This window comes from Camelina sativa, chromosome 4, assembly GCF_000633955.1.
Source record: "Camelina sativa cultivar DH55 chromosome 4, Cs, whole genome shotgun sequence".
Lineage (NCBI taxonomy): Eukaryota > Viridiplantae > Streptophyta > Magnoliopsida > Brassicales > Brassicaceae > Camelina > Camelina sativa.
Genome location: NC_025688.1, coordinates 15,316,130 through 15,338,552, shown reverse-complemented (window position 1 = coordinate 15,338,552; position 22,423 = coordinate 15,316,130). Strand labels below are relative to the sequence as shown.

Below are 22,423 nucleotides of genomic sequence, written 5' to 3'. Positions count from 1 at the left end.
TCATGTTGGAGCAGCAGCACCGGAGATCCCAGAGGCGTTGATTGATCAGTTGAAACCTGGTGGGAGACTTGTGATCCCTGTTGGGAACATATTCCAAGATCTGCAAGTGGTGGATAAGAACTCAGATGGTTCGGTTAGCGTCAAGAGTGAAACTTCGGTTCGTTATGTTCCTTTGACTAGCCGTGAAGCCCAGCTGAGAGGAGACTGATGAAATGAATGCTCGTTGTACAGAAGAATGAATCAAGTAAGCTCAGTTGGCTTTTCGAAATTAGTTTAGTTAGTCAAGAACTCGAGTCGTAAAGATCTCTTTGTGACTTGTGTGGTAAGACTTTCAAATAAGTAAACTTGTTTGTGTACATGTAAACATAATAAACCATTTATATATAATGCCTCTCCATCAAGTAGTAGATGATGCAATGGCGTAAAGAGGGAACAAGCGCACTGATGCACTGATGCACTAAGTTAGCAAAAACCACCTCTATCAAGACCACAGCGAATGATATTGCTGGGCAAATCCTTCTCCCTGCTCCAAATGGAATCAGCTCAAAATTCTGACCCCGGAAATCGATGGATGAATAAAAATGTCTCTCCGGTCTAAACTCCTCTGCATCTGGTCCCCACGACGCAGCATCTCTCCCGATCGCCCAAACATTGATCATTACCTGCGTACCCGCAGTATTTTGTAGTCTCTTACTCTGACATCTTCTGTTGATTCGTGAGGAAACATCAATGGAATTGGAGGATGTAGCCTCATTGTCTCTTTGATCACAGCTTTTAAGTAGTTCATGTCTTGATTGTCTTCTTCTGGTACACTTGATTTACCCTTACAAATTGTGTGGACTTCTTCCTGGAGTTTGTTCATACAGTCTGGGTGACGAAGAAGCTCTGTCATTGCCCACTCCATAAGTGCGTAGGATGTATCCGTACCACCCACAACAACATCCTGAATAGTGAAAAACCAAAACAAGAACTACGGTTATATAAATTAAAACATCAATGAATATGAACTTGATTTCGTCTTATCCCTTTACCAAGATGATAGCCTTTATGCTTAACCGGTTGATTTCAAACCCGACGCTCTTCTCTCTCTGAATTGCGAGCAACACATCAACAAAGTCATTCCTAGCTCGGTGGTCGCCATCATCATGATCTTGCACAACTCTCTCCAAGAACTCATCAAGATCATTGCCTGTCTTTTTTAGCTTTCCATCCAAACCAGAGATCCAATCAATCCATGCAAGCCACGGTACATAAGTCCCCACACTAAACTCGATCCCCCAGTAGCCTCACGAGCCTTTTCATTAACTCCTTAGAATCCCGTTTCACTGCTGTATTTCCGTCCCAGAGAAACTCTAGATATCACATCGTTCGTTAAACTCACCAATAGCTCGGTTAGGTTAACTCTCAAAGAACTTGATTTATGGATCTTCTCCATCATCAGACTGATCTCTTCTTGTCTCACGTTTCGAAAAGACCTGACCATTTTGTTGTTGAGGAGCTGGAGGACACACACACTCTTCATTTGCCTCCAATACTCTCCATAAGGAGCTGATGCCACATCATGCCTATCGTATAGAAGCTTCTCGAACATTTTTGACCGTGGACGGCTAGCAAAAACGAGGTCATGCGTCTTCAAAATATCTCGAGCCATGTCTGCGGAAGAGACTACAAGAACGGGGACACGACCAAAGTGAAGGAGCATGAAAGGACCGTAACTTTTGCTGAGAGTGCACAGTGATCGGTGAGGGTGGCGGCCGAGCTGATGAAGGTTTCCGATCAACGGAAGTTTCGGTGGTGACATCGGTGTGTTGCTTTTCTTTCGAGTCATCTGGTTTTTGAAGAAGAGAATGGTAATGAAGGTTGCTGAACATAGAAGAAATAGCGTCATCATGATTTCCATGTTTGGATTCTTCAAGAATTTCTTGTAAAGAGTTCTTAAGACTTACGTGTTCCTGATTCGTATAGAAAGAAAAATTGTTCAAGCTTACTCAAGTAGAAATGTAGATGGGTGGTGCATATAGAATGAACCACAAAATTCCTATAGTAGAGCCAGAATTTTGGACGTATATGTATACAAGCCAAGTTTCTCCTGGGACCAAAACTACTGTCCACTCAAATAGTCTTACGTACGTACGTGGATAATTAAATATTATTCCACTCGAAATTGTCGAATTTTCCAAAGTGCCGTCCACTTTTGAACATGAGAGATTAGGGTTTAGTGTTTCCCATCTACATCCTCTCAAGAGTAACGAGTGTGACCTCTCACAAAACAGTTTGTTATGTTTATCAACAATGTGCTTTGGTAAATAAGACGGTTATTAAAGATTGAATATTACAAAAAAAATTCGAATTTTCTCTAATATTTATTCTTAAATTACATATACAAAAATCTTTAATTATAAGTTTCACAATCTTATTATATAAACCTTAATGACAAAATTATTCATTAACAAGATCGTGACACGTGTCAATTATATTATTCAGATGTTGACACATGTCAATTCATTATTAAATTTTTTAAAAATAAAAATGTAAAAATTCAAAACCTAACCTAAAAAGGTTTTATATAAAAGTAAATAGATAAAATAAAACCTAATTTTATTTAAAATCTAATTATAATATAATATATATATATACCATAAAATTTAAAATTATAATAATGTTTACTTATTTTAATTTTTATTTGCTATATTACAAGAAAATATTACTTTCTATATAAGATAAAAAAAAATGATTGTGAAAATTATACAATTAGTTACTGTTTCTAAAAAAATATAAATACTCACCTTTACATAAAGAAAAAGATTGTTGAAGTAAAAAAAAAAATTAGATCGTCTCATATTTTTTTCATCAATCAAATAATTAATTCAGAAGACTGTTATTGTAATATATATGATAGGAATATGTAAAATATACTGTTATTGTAAAATATGCGTTTTTGTAACTATAAAAATGTTAAAGTGAAGAGACATATAATAGGTTATTTAATGTGTTCATAAAGACAATTTGTTTGGTAGTAGTTAAGACTAAAAGTATATTTTAACAATAAAATATATTTGGGTGTACAAATAAACTTTTGGTGGTAATGTAGACAGTAGTACATTATAAATGGATATACATTAGTGTATTATAGCAAAAAAAACAACTATTTTCTATAAATAAAAGTTTATCTCTTTACTTTTATACATTGTTTTTACTTACGAAAAGTATTAAATATATATTCTTTATTAAATTTAATTTAATTTAAATACTTTTAAACTCATCTACAACTATTTTCTTTAACTGAAAGTGTATCTATTTTTTTATTTCAACCAAACAATAAATTAAAAGGAATTTCCTTGGTTAGTTGCCCAAGCCCGAGGGAAGGGGTTTACAAGAGAAACTTCAGAGATAAGAGAATGCGAAGCACATGCAAGACAATCCGCCTTCGAATTTGTCGCATGCGGGATCAAAGAGATGGAGAATAGTGGAAAAAACTCCAGCGAATTAAACTCATCAAGCAAGTTGAATAAGGATGGCCAATATTCGGGGGAATGCACCATAGTGAGTAACTCAGCACGTATCCGCTCCATGACCCACAACAACGCTTCTAACTCTGAATGCAGGGGGAGGAGCTCTGTCTTAGACACTTGGCCCCCAACAATAAGGTTTGCTCCTCACCAACGCAACACCACCAGCTCAATCATGAATGCTCATTGGTTGCTTTCCAAGAACCATCAATTTGACAACAAGGTGAAGAAACCTGGACATCCGAAGACGGAGATGGAGCCGACATGACCGCCGTAAAAGATAGCACCTCTTCCCAAGCTAAATTATCGCCCAAAGCCTGAGCAATTATATCATTCGTCTCGATCTCTAAACCTTAATTTTTTTTTATTTATGGCCTTCTAGATTGCCCATAAAAACCATGGTAATTGAAGAAGTTGATCAGGATCACCTTGTACATCCCTCCAGAAAACAAAATCCATATTTGAGTACACCGACTCATATGAAAAACCCACTGATGAGACCGGAGTTAGAGATAAATTCTAAACTTCACACGAGTGAGGGCATTCAAAAAAAGATGTGATTAATAGTCTCAACTGCATAATCACACCTTTTACACCATATATTTACATTGGACACTTCGGTGTATCTATTTACTTTTATAGATAGTTTTTACTTACTAAAAATACTTACTAGAAATACTTACTTTATATTTTTTGTTAAATTTTATTTTATTTTAAAAATTCTAAACCCGCATATCGGGCGGGTCCTAATCTAGTAATTTATACGTGAGCATACGTGCTAGAAAATGAAATGACTATCCCATATCTTAGTTCCGATCCAAAATCTCTCCAACTCTCCAACGATCGGGTTAGAAATTTTGACTAGGAGTCATAGTCTATGACGGATTCTCTGCGCATATAGTTTGGATCCGTAGGACGTGATAGAAAGTTTTCAAGATTCGTTTGATGTTCTTCTAACGTTTCTGGTTCAATGAGCTCATGCTTGTTTGAAAAATAGATTGATGATGCTTGTTGTACAGAAGAAATGAATCAAGTAAGCTCACTTGGCTTTCTAAATTAGTTAAGGAACTCGAAACTTCAAATCTCAAACATCTCTTTGCTAACAACACTTTAAAATGAGTAAACATGTTTATTGTAGACATAACATAATACTAAGCATATATATTAATACATATTATGCCCTTAGTCAAGCAGTAGATGATGCAGTGACATAAAGAGGGTGCATGCGGCGAATCACACTACCGATTGATTCAGCAACATTGGTCTGATCTTCTGTAGACTGCCAGTCAAACCCATGCACTAAGTTAGCCAAAACCACCTCATTCAACACCACAGCAAACGATATTCCTGGGCACATCCTTCTCCCTGCTCCAAACGGAATCAGCTCAAAATCTTGACCCCGGAAATCAGCATCCCCGTCTAAATGCCTCTCCGGTCTAAACTCATTCGGGTCTGGTCCCCACGTTGCTGCCTCTCTTCCGACCGCCCAAAGATTGACAATAACCTGCGTGCCAGCAGGTACGTAGTTACCTCTTAACCTGACATCTTTTATTGATTGGTGAGGAACCATCAATGGGACTGGAGGATGTAGCCTGAGTGTCTCTTTGATCACAGCTTTTAAGTAGTGCATGTCTTTAACGTCGTCTTCTGATACACTTGATTTTCCCTTACAAATTGTACGGACTTCTTCTTGAAGTATTTTCAGACACTCTGGGTGACCTAGAAGCTCTGTCATTTCCCATTCCACTAGCGTGGAGGATGTGTCGGTACCACCCACAAAAGCATCCTGAAACAAGGAATCCAAAACATAAAATCAAATATTCAAAAGAAATCCAAAACAAAACAAAGAAATTAATGTAGTCTAAACTATCTCCAGATTTGGTTTCAAACTCGAATATGAGCTTCGTTCCTCCTTTTAATGTAGTCTAAACTATCTAAGTTTTTTCAAATACCCGCTGCACTAGTTGTACAAACGCTATTTTATCTTTGACTATAATTTAACATTAGATCAAAAAATAAAACAAAGAAATTAATGGTTATATACTAAAACATTGGATGTATAAGTGAATTTGAAGTCTCTTACCAATATGATTGCCTTAATGCTGAAACGGTCAATCTCAAACCCGACGCTCTTCTCTCTCTGAACTGCGAGTAGTACATCGACGAAATCCATCCTATTACCGTCTCCATCTTCATGATCTTGCACAATCCTCTCCAAGAGCTTATCAAAATCATTTGCGGTCTTTTCTAGTCGAGCCTCCAAACCGCTGACCCAATCAATCCACCCAAGCCACGGTACATAGCTCCCGACAGTAAACGTACCCAACTGCCTCATGAGCCTGTCTATCAACTCTTTAAAATCTGTTCCAACACCGTATTTGCGTCCCAAGGCGACTCTACATATAACATCGTTAGTTAAACTAGACAAGATCTTGCTTAGATTCATCGGCGAAGAACCCGACTCTCGGATCTTTTCCATCATTAAGCTGATCTCTTCTTGTCTCACCTCTCGGTAGGACCGTACCATTTTGTTGCTGAGGAGATGGATGACACTCACACTCTTCATTTGTCTCCAATACTCTCCATAAGGAGCTGAGGCCATATTACGGCTCTTGTAAAGAAGCTTTTCGAAGATTTTTGACCGCGGACGGCTCGATAAAACAGCATCATGCGTCTTTAGAATGTCTCGAGCCGCTTCTGCTGTAGAGGCTATGATTACGGGGACACTACCGAAGTGGAGGACCATGAGAGGACCGTAACGGTGGCTGAGATAGCATAGTGATCGGTGAGGATGTTGGCCGAGCTGATGAAGGTTTCCGATCAATGGAAGTCTCGGTGGGGATGGAAATGTTATAGAGCCAGGATTTGAATTCTTCCCTGTGGTCTGTTTTTTGAAGAAGAGAATTGTTATGAAAAGTATTAAGCATAAGAGAAGTATCATAATCATATTTTCGTAAATTTTGGATTCTAGCTTCAAGCTTTTCTCGTGAAGACTCTCTTAAGATTTTTGTGTTCTTCTTGTGGACATGGCCACTTGGGTCATATATTTAAGCCAAGTTTCTTCTATGCGTTACATACCACTATTGTCCACTCAATTTTTCCTCGATAATTTTAAACCCAAAAGGTAAGAAATCTCTCCATATATTAAAAAGTAAGAAATCTCTCCATATAATATGATATCCAAGCACAGTACCAATTAAGTTGACACGTACACATTTTTGCTATTCAAAGATAAGATTAATAAAAAAACTTATCTTTGACCAAACAAAAAAATTATCTTTTACTTTTATAATTTTTCAAATACCTTATTTGTTAGATTTTGTTTAATACCTATAAAAGGTCCACAAAATCTATTTATATCCTCAAATGTATATACTCTTATTTGTATATTTTAGGTTTTTTAAATAACATTTCAAACTTTCAGTTGTGATTCTGCACCAATTTATTTGTATATTTCAAATAACATTCAACAACAAGAAAAATACTTGCTATACAATTTGTGTTTTACTAAAAAAAAAATACAAACAAAACGTATGATATATTTATTCTTTGAAATGTAACCATAACTCTTTTTGATGTTTGACCAAAAAAAATTGAAAAACCTCTCATACTACTACAAATTAATCTATAAATAGCTAGACACAGTCTTCATTAAACATCATATTCTAACTCTGTGACATCCCGGTTTCAGGAACTTGCTGAGAGGTTTAAAAGAAGGGTTTCTTTGAATTTTAGTACGTTTACAAAACATAATTAGAATAGTAGTCACATTACTATTCAAAATTAGAAAAATAGATTTTTATCACTGTGCGTGTAATATAACCTCTGTCTAATAGAGAAAAGGAGAATTGATGTAATTACTATTATGTTTTTATCTCTAATTATCACATATTGTGCAACTCTCCTCTCTTTCTCCAATATTTTTTTTCAACTATCTCTCCAATCTATTTCTCCAACTCTCGTCTCTCTCCATCTTTGCAAAAAAAAAATCTTTTTTTATTTATTTTGTTTCTTCTTTATTATATGCCCCTTCAATCTAAAAACTAAAATACTAGTAAATAAAATTTGGTTTTTAAATTTTTTTTCAGATATATAAAAATCTATATTTTTTCTTTTTAATTTGATATGCATTTTGTTTGATGATTTTATTTGATAATATTAAATATTTTTTATATATTTTGTATCCGTACACTTGATTAAGTGTACAGATATCTGTACACATTATTAAGTGTACAAATGTCTATATACATTTGAAGTGTACAGATGTAATTTATTTAATTCTTAGACTTTCAATATGCTGNGAAGTATCATAATCATATTTTCGTAAATTTTGGATTCTAGCTTCAAGCTTTTCTCGTGAAGACTCTCTTAAGATTTTTGTGTTCTTCTTGTGGACATGGCCACTTGGGTCATATATTTAAGCCAAGTTTCTTCTATGCGTTACATACCACTATTGTCCACTCAATTTTTCCTCGATAATTTTAAACCCAAAAGGTAAGAAATCTCTCCATATATTAAAAAGTAAGAAATCTCTCCATATAATATGATATCCAAGCACAGTACCAATTAAGTTGACACGTACACATTTTTGCTATTCAAAGATAAGATTAATAAAAAAACTTATCTTTGACCAAACAAAAAAATTATCTTTTACTTTTATAATTTTTCAAATACCTTATTTGTTAGATTTTGTTTAATACCTATAAAAGGTCCACAAAATCTATTTATATCCTCAAATGTATATACTCTTATTTGTATATTTTAGGTTTTTTAAATAACATTTCAAACTTTCAGTTGTGATTCTGCACCAATTTATTTGTATATTTCAAATAACATTCAACAACAAGAAAAATACTTGCTATACAATTTGTGTTTTACTAAAAAAAAAATACAAACAAAACGTATGATATATTTATTCTTTGAAATGTAACCATAACTCTTTTTGATGTTTGACCAAAAAAAATTGAAAAACCTCTCATACTACTACAAATTAATCTATAAATAGCTAGACACAGTCTTCATTAAACATCATATTCTAACTCTGTGACATCCCGGTTTCAGGAACTTGCTGAGAGGTTTAAAAGAAGGGTTTCTTTGAATTTTAGTACGTTTACAAAACATAATTAGAATAGTAGTCACATTACTATTCAAAATTAGAAAAATAGATTTTTATCACTGTGCGTGTAATATAACCTCTGTCTAATAGAGAAAAGGAGAATTGATGTAATTACTATTATGTTTTTATCTCTAATTATCACATATTGTGCAACTCTCCTCTCTTTCTCCAATATTTTTTTTCAACTATCTCTCCAATCTATTTCTCCAACTCTCGTCTCTCTCCATCTTTGCAAAAAAAAAATCTTTTTTTATTTATTTTGTTTCTTCTTTATTATATGCCCCTTCAATCTAAAAACTAAAATACTAGTAAATAAAATTTGGTTTTTAAATTTTTTTTCAGATATATAAAAATCTATATTTTTTCTTTTTAATTTGATATGCATTTTGTTTGATGATTTTATTTGATAATATTAAATATTTTTTATATATTTTGTATCCGTACACTTGATTAAGTGTACAGATATCTGTACACATTATTAAGTGTACAAATGTCTATATACATTTGAAGTGTACAGATGTAATTTATTTAATTCTTAGACTTTCAATATGCTGGATGGTTTAAACCGTACACAAGTATTGTTGGACGGTTTGAATCTATCCAATATGTTGGATGGCTTAAACCGTACATAAAAATTGTTGGACGGTTTGAATCTATCGAAGATGCTGAATGATTTAAACGGTACACAAATACTGCTGGATAGAAGATAAAATATATGAAATATATTTGAAATCATTAAAACAAAATGCATATCAAATTATAAAAAAAACATATATTTTTTGTATGTGGAAAAAATTTAAAAACAAAAAATATATTAATAAATATTTGAATAATTAGGAAAATAGGAATGTGATGAAAATAAAAAAAGAAATAAAAATAAAAATATATATAGAAAGAGAATGATAGAGAGAGAATCGTAGAAGCAGGAAAAAAAAGTAAGAAGAGAGAAATACACGATTTCCTGTTCACAAAGATAAAGTTTTGTTTTTTTAATACACATGGCACTATCTGTAGATATTATATTTGAGGGTTGGAGAGTCATCCAAATAGTGTTCTATAGTATAAACCGTTTATTTTACTAATTGTGAATAGTGATTGTACTACTTTCCTAATAAAGTTTGAAAAACTGTCTATTTTCCCAAATATATCTTAAAAGAATTGATTTGGCCACCTATGTTACCAAAGTGCACTTATCTTTTCGGTCAAGGGTCCTGTGAGAACTCCACAGTTAAGCGTGCTTATGATGGAGTAGTCTCAGGATGAGTGACTTTCCGGAAAGTGACTGTCGGAAATGTGTGAGTGAGAACAAAACACAGGAAAAGATCATGTAGTTATTTGTAGGGACGATAACAAGTATTTAAAACCTCTCGGACGTAGCAAACCGAACGTCGGATATGGATGGGCTCACGGGCCTTGTGAAAGAACGTGAGGCTCATTAAGGAAGGTGGGCCCATGGACTGGGATTGGACATGGTATCCACTAATTTGTGGCGGTCGGGGTGTTACAAGTGGTATCAGAGCCGAACCGAGACGAGTGTGGAGTCAAGTGGGTTCACACCGTTGGGGGTGACGGTCTTGGTGCGCAACGAGAACGTTGCGATCTGTTTGTTGGGGTGAATTATGGCATCCCGGTTTCAGGGACTTGCAGAAAGGTTTAAAAGAATTGATTTGACCACCTATGTCACCAAAGTGTATTTATCTTTTTGGTCAAGAGTCCTGAGAGAACTCCACAGTTAAGCGTGCTTATGCTGGAGTAGTCTTATGATGGTGACCTTTCGGGAAGTGACTGTCGGAACTGTGTGAGTGAGCACAAAACACAGGGAAAGATCTTGTGGTGATTTGTAGGGACGGTAACAAGTCTTTAAAACCTCCCGGACGTAGCAAACCGAACGTCGGATATGGATGGGCTCACGGGTCTAGTGAGAGGACGTGAGACCCATTAAGGAAGGTGGACCCATGGACTGCGATTGAACATGGGGCCTACTAATAGGTGGCGGTCGGGCCGTTACAACCTCTCACATGATTTTCTAAATTTTGTAATATTTAACTTTTTCCTTTATGTGACATTTGTAGGTTTTGAAATAAATAAGTTGAGTCATAGGCACATAACACGTTCTCACTTGTAAATGTTGGTAAATATTGTTTCGAATGCCTATTTATTATATCAATGTTGTAATTTGGTTTTCTTTTGATACATTTGATAAATTTTTAATATAAATTTTTTAGTTTAAATCAGAATTCATAAACCCGAATAGATTTTATATCTTAGTCACAGTATTTATGCTACTTATTACCCATGCTACATTTTATACAAGTGTGTTTGTATGTATTACCCATGAAAATGAGTTTAAACAAATATTAACTGTTTCAAATACTATTACTTTAAATTTGTTCCTTAACGTTACAACTGTGTTTTTATGTATTTATTAACTCTGTTCCCGATAACCATTTCTATAGTCTTTTATTTTATTTATAGGTTATGACTTCTGATGAGAAAGGTTTTGCGAAAGTTTAGGGTTTCGGGTCGAGGAAGATTTGGACGTCTAGGTGATATATATCTCATGATATGGGTTTCCAAAGCCATGTGATTCTTCCAAATTCAGTTTTTATTTTCTTACACAATTTAGTCTTAATTAATTTCTTAAAATATAATTAACATCTAATTTCTTTTCACAACATTATTGTTTGGGTTAGACTATGTATGCACTTATTTTCTCTTCTCATATGTTCCATTATTTTTCCTAGCCATGATCGATTGTTGATGATAGTGCTTACCTGTAAGCAGAACAAGGCAATGGGATTTGACCATACGTGCAAGTTTCATCAATACGCATTTAACAAGACTCACCTCTACCGTGTGTTTATCAAATCGAAAGATCCAAAGATCACCCTAAGCGAATCCCAATTGCATTCTAGAGAGAGAGAGACAAAGGGAAAGAGAGAGAACAATGTCTTGGAGAAGTAGGAAGATTTGAGTTATCTATTTTTCCATCCATCACATGATTCTAGAAATAAAAACATAGAAGAAAAAAAATATTATCTGGTGAACAATTATTTTATGTTCCCTTAGGTTATGCAGTTAACACTAAAAAAAAGTAATTCGATAATATGATGGTATGTTTTACTCTTTTTCTTTGGTCATTTTGAGTATATACAACATATATATATATATATAAACAGAAAAGTATAACACAAAAAAGTAATTTTTATTTGATATAATAATATATAAATATATATTAATAACATTTTTTACTCAATTCTAAACTAAATTTCAGTTTGCATTTAGTATGTTCAATAGATATAAAGTATGTGATCAAAATATAGAAATATCTAACAGAAAACTTTTTTTTCCAAATGCAATTAATCAAGAAACAGAAAGAATTCTACTTCTAGAACACAAATGCATTTGAAGTCATTTGTATAATTTATTAAGATTGAAATATTTTATTGCTAAACATTCAGATTATAATAATAAAACTTTTAAGCATGTGTGAAGCATGCTGGTATATAATTAATGAAATTTTAACCAAATTATTTATGCTACCTTTAGTTATATAATTAATGAAATTAATTACACAGAGAATGAAGGAAGAGCATGAGTTTCAGCTCAAGAAGAGGTTATTCGAGAAATTCAAGCTAGTGTCTCGCCCTTCTTGGAGGTTTCTGGTTTTAGAATATTTTATAGATTATGTTAAAAGCGGACAAACTAACACATAATGTCCATGCTCATCTGCACTTCATTTTATACGTAATCAATAATTTTTCTCCCAACGTAAAAATGTTTGTACGTCTTGATTGTGCATCAAAACATGAAGAGTTCTATATATTACGGGATACAGACTATATATATTAAAGTAACCTTTCATATTAACAAAAATTTCAATTTAATGCTTAACTAATCAATAGTCATTCATTTTAAGTGACTGAGAATACTTATTTTAAAACAAAACAAATAACAAACATAAGATAATTTATCGAAACACAAAATATAAATTTTAAATATTTTAATAAATTTAATATATGTTAAAATTATTATAAAGTTATCTTGCGCATCGCGCGAGTCTATTTCTAGTAAAGATATAAAAAATCTATAGTTTCACAATATCATTGTCACATTTTTATAGTACCTTTATGATATAAAAAATATTTACATTGTATTTATCTAGTTTAGAAATTTTATTTCATATACAAACATTTAATTTGTAGTTGATGCAATGGCATAAAGAGGGAACATGCGGGGAGCTGCTATTCCAGTTGACTCAGCAACACCTGTTCGAACTTCTGTAGATTCAACCAGTAATCTCCAATCAAACTGATTCACTAAGTTAGCCAAAACTTCCTCATTCAACACCACAGCAAAAGATATTGCTGGACAAATCCTTCTCCCTGCTCCAAACGGAATCAGTTCAAAATCCTTGCCTCGGAAATCAACAGACGAATCTAAATGTCTCTCTGGTCTAAACTCCTCCGCGTCTGGTCCCCATGTCACAGCCTCTCTCCCAATCGCCCATGTATTGATCATAACCTCTGTACCGGCAGGTATGTGGTAGCCTCTTAACTTGACATCTTGAGTTGATTCGTGAGGAACCATCAATGGAAGTGGAGGATGTAGCCTCATTGTCTCTTTGATCACAACTTTTAAGTATTTCATTTCTTGAATATCTTCTTCTGATACACGCGGTTTCCCCTTACAAATCGTTCGTACTTCTTCTTGAAGTCTGTTCAGACACTCGGGGTGATGTAGAAGCTCTGTCATTACCCATTCCATAAGTGCATACGATGTGTCCGTACCACCCACAAAAATATCCTATAAACCAAAACAAGAACTACGGTTATAAACTTAAACATCAATGAATATAAATTTTTATTTCTTCTTATTTCTTTACCAAGACGATAGCCTTTATGCTTAACCGGTCGATTTCAAACCCGACGCTCTTCTCTCTCTGAATTGCGAGCAACACATCCACAAAGTCATTCCTATCTTGGCGGTCACCATCTTCATGATCTTGCAAAACTCTCTCAAAGAACTCATCAAGATCGTTTTTCGTCTTTTCTAGCTCACCATCCAAACCGGAGATCCAATCAATCCAGGCAAGACACGGTACAGTACTCCCCACACTAAACGCTCCTAGTAGCCTTGTAAACCTCTTCATTAACTCTTTGAAATTCACTTCACCGCCATATTTTCGTCCCAAAGCAACTCTACATATCACATCATTCGTTAAACTCGTCAATATCTCGCTTAGATTCACTTGCAAAGAACTCGACTTCCGGATCTGCTCCATCGTCAAAATGATCTCTTCTTCTCTCACGTCTCGAAAGGATCGTACCATATTGCTGCTGAGCAAACTGAGTACGCACACACTCTTCATTTGTCTCCAATACTCTCCATATGGAGCGAAGGCCACATCACGCCCGTCGTAAAGAAGCTTCTTAGTGATTTTAGACCGTGGACGGCTAGCAAAAACACGATCATGCGTCTTCAAAACGTCTCTAGCCATTTCGGCAGAAGAGACTACAAGAACCGGGATACGACCAAAGTGGACGAGCATGAGAGGACCGTAACGGTGGCTGAGAGAGCATAGTGATCGGTGAGCGTGACGGCCGAGCTGGTGAAGGTTTCCAATCAATGGTAGTCCCGGTGGTGACGTTGGTGTGTTGCTTTTCTTTTTCCTTGTAGTTTGTTTTTTGAAGAAGATAATGGTAATAGAGATTATTGAGCATAGGAGAAGTATCATGATCATCGTTTCCATTTTTTTGGATTCTTCAAGATAGTTCTTGGTGCAGAGTACTCTTTTAAAAAATTTGTGTTCCTCGTTTGGACTTTATATATACATTGAAAGCCAAGTGTCGAGACTGTTCTTGTAAATAGTTTTTAAGAAATTTTTTACACAAATAATTTTTAAGATTGTTGTGTTGCTCGTTTGGATTTTATGTATACAAAGCCAAGTTTGTTTCTCCAAGGACCAAAGTCAAGCTAGTGTCCACTCAAGTTTTGTTATTTTCTGTTTATAGCATATATGGATAAATAAACTATGATGATATATTTTTATTTTTTTTCAAAAATCGAGTATTAAACGTTAAATCTTTCGAAGTGCCGTCTAGTTTGAATAAGCACTCGGTGGATAACTTATCTTTGAGGATCATGGTTTCTTATCTACATCCTCTCGACAAGACAGTAATTATGTATAATTGTGTTATCTTCTTTTAAATAAGACCGGTGATTGATGGTTGATATATTCCAAGTTTCCAACTTCTGATTTTGAATATATAATTTTAAAATAAGAAAACAAAATCTGAAAGAAAATTTATCAACCTTAATTATATATATAAAAGAATAAAAATATTTATATAATTCCACAAGAAATCAGACTTGAGCAATACGCATGCAAGAAATGAAATTGTCATTCGCGACCTGACTTTCGATCCAATCCAATCTATTCTCCGATTCGGTTCAATGTATTTGAATATTCGGGAGGTAGATCAAGACCCTAAAAATGCAATAGTTCAATCCATAGTTTTTGTTTTGTTTTTTTTTTTTTTTTGGAATGAAAATTGTTTCTACACCCTAAAAAGTACATATATGATTGAACGTAAATCATGTTTCTGAACAAAGCAAGATGATTGATTAAAATACCCAAAATCACATGGCAACTAATGAAAACAACATAGATGATGGCGAGAAAAAAAAAAACAATCCACACATAACATAACATAGCATAACATAACAAAGCCTTTATAAATGCCCAAGTCTAAGTAGTAGGTGACGACGCAATGGCATAAAGAGGGAACTCGCGGTGAACCGAAAATCCGTTAGACTCAGCGACATCAGTTTTGTCTTGAGTAGATTCCTCAGGTAATTTCCAATCAAACCCATGAACCAAGTTAGCCAAAACCACCTCATTCAACACCACAGCGAAAGATACTGCTGGACAAATCCTTCTCCCTGCTCCAAACGGAATCAGCTCAAAATTCTGACCTCGGAAATCAACAGACGTATCTAAATGCCTCTCCGGTTTAAACTCCTCCGCGTCTGGTCCCCATGTCGCAACCTCTCTCCCTATCGCCCAAGCATTCATCATCACCTGTGTCCCGGCAGGTATGTGGTAGTCTCTTAGTTTGACATCCTCTGTTGATTCGTGAGGAGCCATCATTGGAAAAGGAGGATGTAGCCTGAGTGCCTCTTTGATCACAGCTCTTAAATACTTCATTTCTTGAGTGTCATCTTCCGATACACGAGATTTGCCCTTACAAATCGTGCGGACTTCTTCTTGAAGCCTTTCCATAGACTCCGGGTGACGTAGAAGCTCTGTCATCGCCCATTCCAAAAGCGTGAACGATGTGTCCGAACCACCCACAAAAACATCCTGATAACCAAAAACAAGAACTACAATTATATATTATAAAAATAAAATAAAAAATATTATTGAATCTGAATTGTATTGTCACTCACCAACGTGATTGCCTTAATGCTGAGTCGGTCTATGTCAAACCCGGCACTCTTCTCTCTTTTAACAGTGAGCAATGCATCAATCAAATCACTCCTATCTTGGTGGTTGCCATCTTCATGATCTTGGACAACTCTCTCAAAGAACTCATCAAGATCTTTTCCCGTCTTATCTAGCTGAGCATCCCAACCACGGATCCAATCAATCCACGAAAGCCACGGTACAAAACTCCCTATACTAAACGTCCCCAATAGCTCACTAAGTCTATCAGTTAACTTCTTGAAGTCCGTTTCGCCACCGTACTTCCTTCCCAAAGCGACTCTACATATCACATCGTTTGTTAAACACTCCAAGATCTTGCTTAGATTAAACGGCAAAGAACTCGATTTCCGTATCTTTTCCATCATCAAAGTGATTTCATCTTCTCTTACATCTTGAAAGGATTTAACCATCTTGTTGCTTAAAAGATGAACGACGCACACCTTCTTCATTTGCCTCCAATACTCTCCGTAAGGAGCTGAGGCCACATCACGATTGTTGTAAAGAAGCTTCTGGGAGAGTTTTGACCGTGGGCGGTTGGCGAAAGTGACGTCGTGCGTTTTCACGATTTCTTGAGCCATCTCCGCGGAAGAGACTATAAGAACGGGGACACTTCCTAAGTGAAGGAGCATGAGAGGACCGTATTGGTGACTGAGGGAGCATAGTGAACGGTGAGTGTGGCGGCCGAGCTGATGAAGGTTTCCGATCAACGGAAGTCCTGGTGGTGACGGAGGTGTCTTACCTTTCTTCCATCTCGACTGTTTCTTCGAGAAGAGAATGGTAAAGAAAACTATTGAGCACAAGAGAAGTATCATCATCATGATTTGTATATTTGGGTTTCAATATCTTCAAGAACTTTTCTTGTGAATTTTTGTTCTTTTGGACTTAGGTTTATATAATCCAAGCTTCTCTACGGTTACGTTACTAGTATCCCACTCAGATTTTATTCTTTCTTTGCCTTAATTGGGAGACAAAAGTTTCCTCTCACATCCTTTACATAAAGAGTAAAAAATCTCTACATATATAGTATGGCACCCAATCACATGACAACTAAAGTGACACAAAATCTTTTTATTTGCTATTTAAAGATAAAGATAACAAAATAAAAGTTATTTTACCCAAAACAAGAAAAGAAAATAACAAATTTTGTCATCTACTTCTATATATATGATTAAGAATCTTATATATTTGTTAGATTTTTTTTATAGCCACAAGACAAAACTCTTTATCTCATTTTTACTTTATATGTATATTTCAAATAAATTTTTAAAAGAAATTTATATACCTCATTTTTATATTTCGAACTAGATAAAGATCCATCCGATGTACGGATTTAAAGTTTTATAAATAAAGGCTAAAGGTCAGATGGTGAAGGCTAAAGGTCAACCAGTTTTGTACTAAAGGCTAAAGGTCAACCAGATTTAAAGTTTTGTAAATTAAGGCTAAAGGTCAACCAGATTTGTACTAAAGGCTAAAGGTCATTTAAATTGAGTAAAAATATATTAAAATTTATTGTACATTATTTATAAAAACAATTTTGTTATAATACACTGATTTATATCCATATACAAATCTTTTATGTATGTTACTATTAAAAATATATTTTTTACACCTAGGTATATTATATGTTACAAATATATTATTTACCACCACCTAGAAAATGTTTAATATGAACAAATTAAGCCAACTATTATATCTTTTTACTTTCACTTTTGCATAGTCTCTTTAATCACTAAAATTGTTGGCTTAAAAAACATTTTGAATAAAAAATAAATTACATCACAATAGTGTATGACTAACCATGAAGAGAATATCGGTTCTGCCCTCCTCCCTTATGGAGAGAACTTTGCGTCCAACCTCCTACACCATGGAGAGAACCTTCGCTTCGCCTTCCTCCCTTGGGGAGCTAACCTTGCCTCTAACCTCCTCCACCTTCCTCCCTTAGGGAGATAACCTTGTGTCCAACCTCCTTCACCATAGAGAGAGAACCTCGGCTCTGCCCTCCTCCTGTGTGGAGAGAACATGTTCACATCTTTTAGCTATCTCAAAGTGGCTTGCTCTAGGAACCAATGAAACTAAAGACTCTGTTCCAACGTCACAAAATCTTTTGATAGTACCTAATGTCTTTCCCAATGTATTTCATGGAAGTTTCTTTCATGATGTAGCCTTTGTCTCCAAGCTCCTATGGATCTATCAACAACGATTTATGTTTTTCGAATCTATCGATGTTTGTTGTAGACTTGTGTTTGATATTTTATCCAACCATTAGGTTGATAACCTTCTCTTTATCTCCTTTTGAGATTGAATGAATGGTAACAATTATGTTTGCACAAAAAAAAGTATATGACCAACCAATCAAGGTTGAGAAATTAGAAAAAAAATATTTGACAGAATTAATGAAATAATAGAAAATTATAAGCACGGTAATATATGTATATCAAATAATTCAAAGATGAAAATATAAATTAAATAAAACAATCTAAAACTACTACAATAAATTTTAAAATACAGTATTAGAAAAAGAAGATGCATATATTAATCTTCCATTTTTTTTGGATCAACATATTAATTTTACCTATTCTAAACTGAAAAAGTAGAGAGTATGAGTATATTTTGGTTTAAAAAAATAAGTACAATTTATCTTCCCATTAAAAAAGTTTGACCAATAGAACAAAGTTTGATCTCGAGTACGAGGGCCAATCAATTCCCTTCCCATGGTTTTTTCAGGCTATCGTTGTTTCGTTGATGGCTCTTGGAAGGTCGGCGACACATTTGCAGGTGTCGGATGATTTTGTACCCAATTCCAGGATCCAACGCCACGTATGGGAGCTACTAACTTTCGATGGAGTCTTTCCCCTTTACACGCTGAAGTTGAAGCTTTCATTTGGGTTATGCGCTGCATGATCGATGATATATCATGGTTTTTGTGTTTTTTAACCATGGTATAAGTGTGCTTTTTGAGTCTTTTGATTTGTTTTCAGTGTTTTTTTTGAGTCTTTATAGGTTTAGATACTCATTGGCACGGCTGGAGCACTAAGGAGCTAAAAGAGGATGATTTGGAGCATAATCAAAGCATAAAGACTGATCAACGAAGTTGGGAGACGAGATCAAGACTATGCATCGACCGATGCAACCTCAGCATCGATCGATGCAGCTGCCACAAGACAATCGGAAGTTGTCTCCACAAACTTTGGAAGATTTACAAAATTTACCCAAGTTTCCTTAATTTGCAATTAAGGCCCAAGACGTGTTTTAGAGTATTTATAGGGTTTTTATGGTCATTGTTTAGACCTATGATTTTCTCTAGAGAGTTTTATTCTGCAACCTTATTGAGAGCTTTGGGAGAGATAGATCTGATTTCATCTATAGAGAGAAGATTCTTAAACTCTCTTCTTACTTCTTAATTTCAATTGCTTATTATTCAGAAAAGATGTTTTGTTCTTCATTAAACATGTCTGAGTAGTTCGCTTGTTAGGTTTAGGGTTTTCATAGGGTTTTTATGGTTTATTAGATCTGTTGTTTTTAGGATTTATTATCTTGTGTGATTTTCATCTTAGGTTGTTCTTCATATTAATTCTTGATTGATCACCTAGAATTAATATCTTAGGAAAATAAATTGATATGAGAGATTGATTTTCCTGATAAAAACTTTGGATGAGCAAAATTATTTCCTGCAAAGAGATTTGATTTAATAATTTTGTAAACAATCTATACTTGTTTTTAAAGCTGATTTTTAACCTTGAATTTTACAAAGAGATTTGAATTTTCTGGTGTTAAATTTAGATAATATTTGCAGTGGGAACTGATTTATTTTACCAAAAGTTTAGAGTTACTATTAATTGCTTGAATCCTATTAATTTATTGATTTGATAATCCATAATTTCCTGAGAAATTCCCTATACCTAGCTTTTTGATCCTTTAAATTTACAACACTCTTTTTAATTATGTTTCTACATTGTTTTTAATTTAATATTTTGATTTAGCATAATTAAAAGATTTATAAGTCTATTGTGTGATCTAGAGTCTCTGTGGATTCGACCCCTAGAGTATTACAACTGCAAGGCTGTTAGTACCATTAGGGTATTACAATTTGAGCATATCAATCGGACATGATTACCGGAATGTGATTTTCTACTCAGATTGCTCTGATTTGGTGAAGATGGTGTCTTCGCCACATGACTGGCCGGCGTTCTCGCCGTATCTCGATGATATCAAGATGGACAGAGAGGAATTTTCTTTTTTTTTTTCTTATCTTTTATTCCTAGAAATGCAAATGTAAAAGCGGATCGTTTGGCACGCTATGCGCGCAAATCTCCGCATAATGTTCTGTATGTAAACAATTTCCCTTCAGATTGGCTCGTTTGAGCTAATCTTTGTTGAGAAAAAAAAAAGTTGAAAGTAATATTTTTAAATAAATTATTTTGTTAAATGAATAATATGAGACTATCTATGTTTATAGAGAAGTGAGTATTTACATTTTTTAGAATTAATAGTTTTTATATATTTTCCTTAATCCCTTTTCTATTTTATGAGAAAATTTATTCCAATGAGTTCATTGTCTTAAAAAAAAAATTTTGCTTCCCACTTTCTTGTAAGACGTATTATCGTTTGACGATAAGAACGCTTTCTGTTTAGTTGATCTAGTGTTATATAATCTATCTTGTTAAATTGTTATCTTGCATTTGTGTATTCATATTTTTTTTATGCTACTTGTCCTGCAAATTAATAGAAATAATTGACACGTTTCACGATCTGATGAGTTACTAACTTGGATATTTAATCGTTAAAATCACGATCTGGTGAGTTTTTAACTTTGATCTTTGATCGTTAAAATTAACACGTGTCAGGATCTAGTGAGTTACTAACTTTGAGAACCAAGCTTTATATAATAAGATACCAAAGTTGTATTCATAAAAAGCTTTTCAATAAAACAAAATTTGTTGGAATTTATGGATTGAGTTGAGTTGAATTGACCCATATAGTTTTTTAACACAAAGTAATTATTGTGGTCAATTACTCTTTTTTCTCTTAATATCTTAATAATAAGTATATAATTTTTTTTGGCTTTTGAATACAGGAGTATGAGAAATTATTTAAATTTTATTTACTTTAATATAATGATATATTTTCTTTTGGTTTTATATAAAACTGGATCTGTTTGTGAAAATATAATAAAATTTATTTGACTATTGTTTAATTTTTTTTACAAAATTCGTCCATTGAGCCGAATCTACATATAGATGGTCGATAATAATGCAGTTGAATAGATTATGTTATGACCCCTAAAATAAAAACTATCCATCATCATTTCGATAATTCGTTCTTTTTCTAAGTTGAAGAGAAGACAAACTCCTTTTTCACAAATTTATTTTGAGATAATTATTTGATCGTAATAAGCTTCTTCGATATATAATAGTAATCTCCTCAAAATCAGGACACACGTTCAAATGTTAAAGAATGGAGACTAATAACTGCATTTGGAAAATTCATAACAGAATCATCACCCAAACTTATTGGCTTATTCAAGAGTTTCAAATTATAGAAGGATCTTCTAGAAGATATTATAAATATATCATAGAGCTGCCACACAGGTTATAATATCTTCTTTGATCATAAGGATCTTCTAGATCCTTCTATACAAATAAGTAAACATGTTGTTTATTGTAGACAGAACATAATAAAGCATTTTCATGTTAATGCCTTATATAGTCAAGTAGTAGATGATGCAATAACATAGAGAGGGAACTTGCAGTGAACTGAAGTACCGGTTGATTCAGCGACACAGGTTTGATCTTCTATAGATTCAGCCGGTAATCTCCAATCGAACCGATGCACTAAGTTAGCCAAAACTATCTCATTCAGCACCACAGCGAATGATATTGCTGGGCAAATCCTTCTTCCTGCTCCAAACGGAATCAGCTCAAAAGACTGACCCCGGTAATCAACAGACAAATCTAAATGCCTCTCCGGTCTAAAATCTTCCGCGTCTGGTCCCCACGTTGCAGCCTCTCTCCCGATAGCCCACGCATTCATCATAACCTGTGTACCGGCAGGTATGTGATAATCACCTAATCTGACATCTTGTGTTGATTCGTGAGGAATCATCAAAGGAAGTGGAGGATGTAGCCTCATTGCCTCTTTGATCACAGCTTTTAAGTATTTCATTTCTTGAATATCTTCTTCTGATACACGCGATTTGCCTTTACAAATCGTGCGGACTTCTTCTTGGAGTCTGTTCATACACTTTGGGTGACGTAGAAGCTCTGTCATTGCCCATTCCATAAGTGTATACGATGTCTCCGTACCACCCAC

At 34.3% G+C, this 22,423-nt stretch overlaps 3 protein-coding genes and 2 pseudogenes across 4 annotated transcripts in view; 1 reads left to right on the top strand and 4 right to left on the bottom strand.

Moving 5' to 3' along the window:
• Positions 1–225, top strand: part of LOC104780642 — a 1,247-nt pseudogene extending 1,022 nt beyond the window's left edge.
• On the bottom strand, positions 266–1,993 carry LOC104783895 (annotated as a pseudogene).
• Positions 4,535–6,570, bottom strand: LOC104780641 (cytochrome P450 71A23-like). Its single transcript, XM_010505158.2, has 2 exons — positions 5,593–6,570; positions 4,535–5,295 (listed from the first exon to the last, which is right to left on the bottom strand). Exons 1-2 carry the CDS (start codon positions 6,454–6,456, stop codon positions 4,696–4,698), a joined length of 1,464 nt encoding a protein of 487 aa, XP_010503460.1. The 5' UTR covers positions 6,457–6,570; the 3' UTR covers positions 4,535–4,695.
• The window catches only part of LOC104780639 (cytochrome P450 71A26-like), an 11,225-nt gene continuing 1,561 nt past the window's right edge, over positions 12,760–22,423 (bottom strand). Inside the window, exons 1-2 of one of the 2 annotated variants that reach the window (XM_010505155.1) lie at positions 13,511–14,399; positions 12,760–13,431 (exon numbers count right to left, since the gene is read on the bottom strand). In XM_010505155.1, the coding sequence (XP_010503457.1) occupies positions 12,820–13,431; positions 13,511–14,377 (1,479 nt within the window). In that variant the 5' untranslated portion in view covers positions 14,378–14,399 and the 3' untranslated portion in view covers positions 12,760–12,819. Of the gene's footprint in view, positions 13,432–13,510; positions 14,400–22,423 lie in introns of those variants that run through there. The other variant, XM_019244677.1, reaches the window with a different exon arrangement.
• Positions 15,269–17,050, bottom strand: LOC104780640 (cytochrome P450 71A25). Its single transcript, XM_010505156.2, has 2 exons — positions 16,078–17,050; positions 15,269–15,991 (listed from the first exon to the last, which is right to left on the bottom strand). The coding sequence occupies exons 1-2, from the start codon at positions 16,930–16,932 to the stop codon at positions 15,377–15,379; spliced, it is 1,470 nt and encodes a 489-aa protein (XP_010503458.1). The 5' UTR covers positions 16,933–17,050; the 3' UTR covers positions 15,269–15,376.

Coding starts and splice junctions, on each gene's coding strand:
- LOC104780640 (XM_010505156.2), bottom strand. CDS start 16,932: ATGATGATGATACTTCTCTTGTGCTCAATAGTTTTCTTTACCATTCTC. Junction 15,992..16,077: donor GCATTAAGGCAATCACGTTG/GTGAGTGACAAT, acceptor TTTGGTTATCAG/GATGTTTTTGTGGGTGGTTC.
- LOC104780641 (XM_010505158.2), bottom strand. CDS start 6,456: ATGATTATGATACTTCTCTTATGCTTAATACTTTTCATAACAATTCTC. Junction 5,296..5,592: donor GCATTAAGGCAATCATATTG/GTAAGAGACTTC, acceptor TCCTTGTTTCAG/GATGCTTTTGTGGGTGGTAC.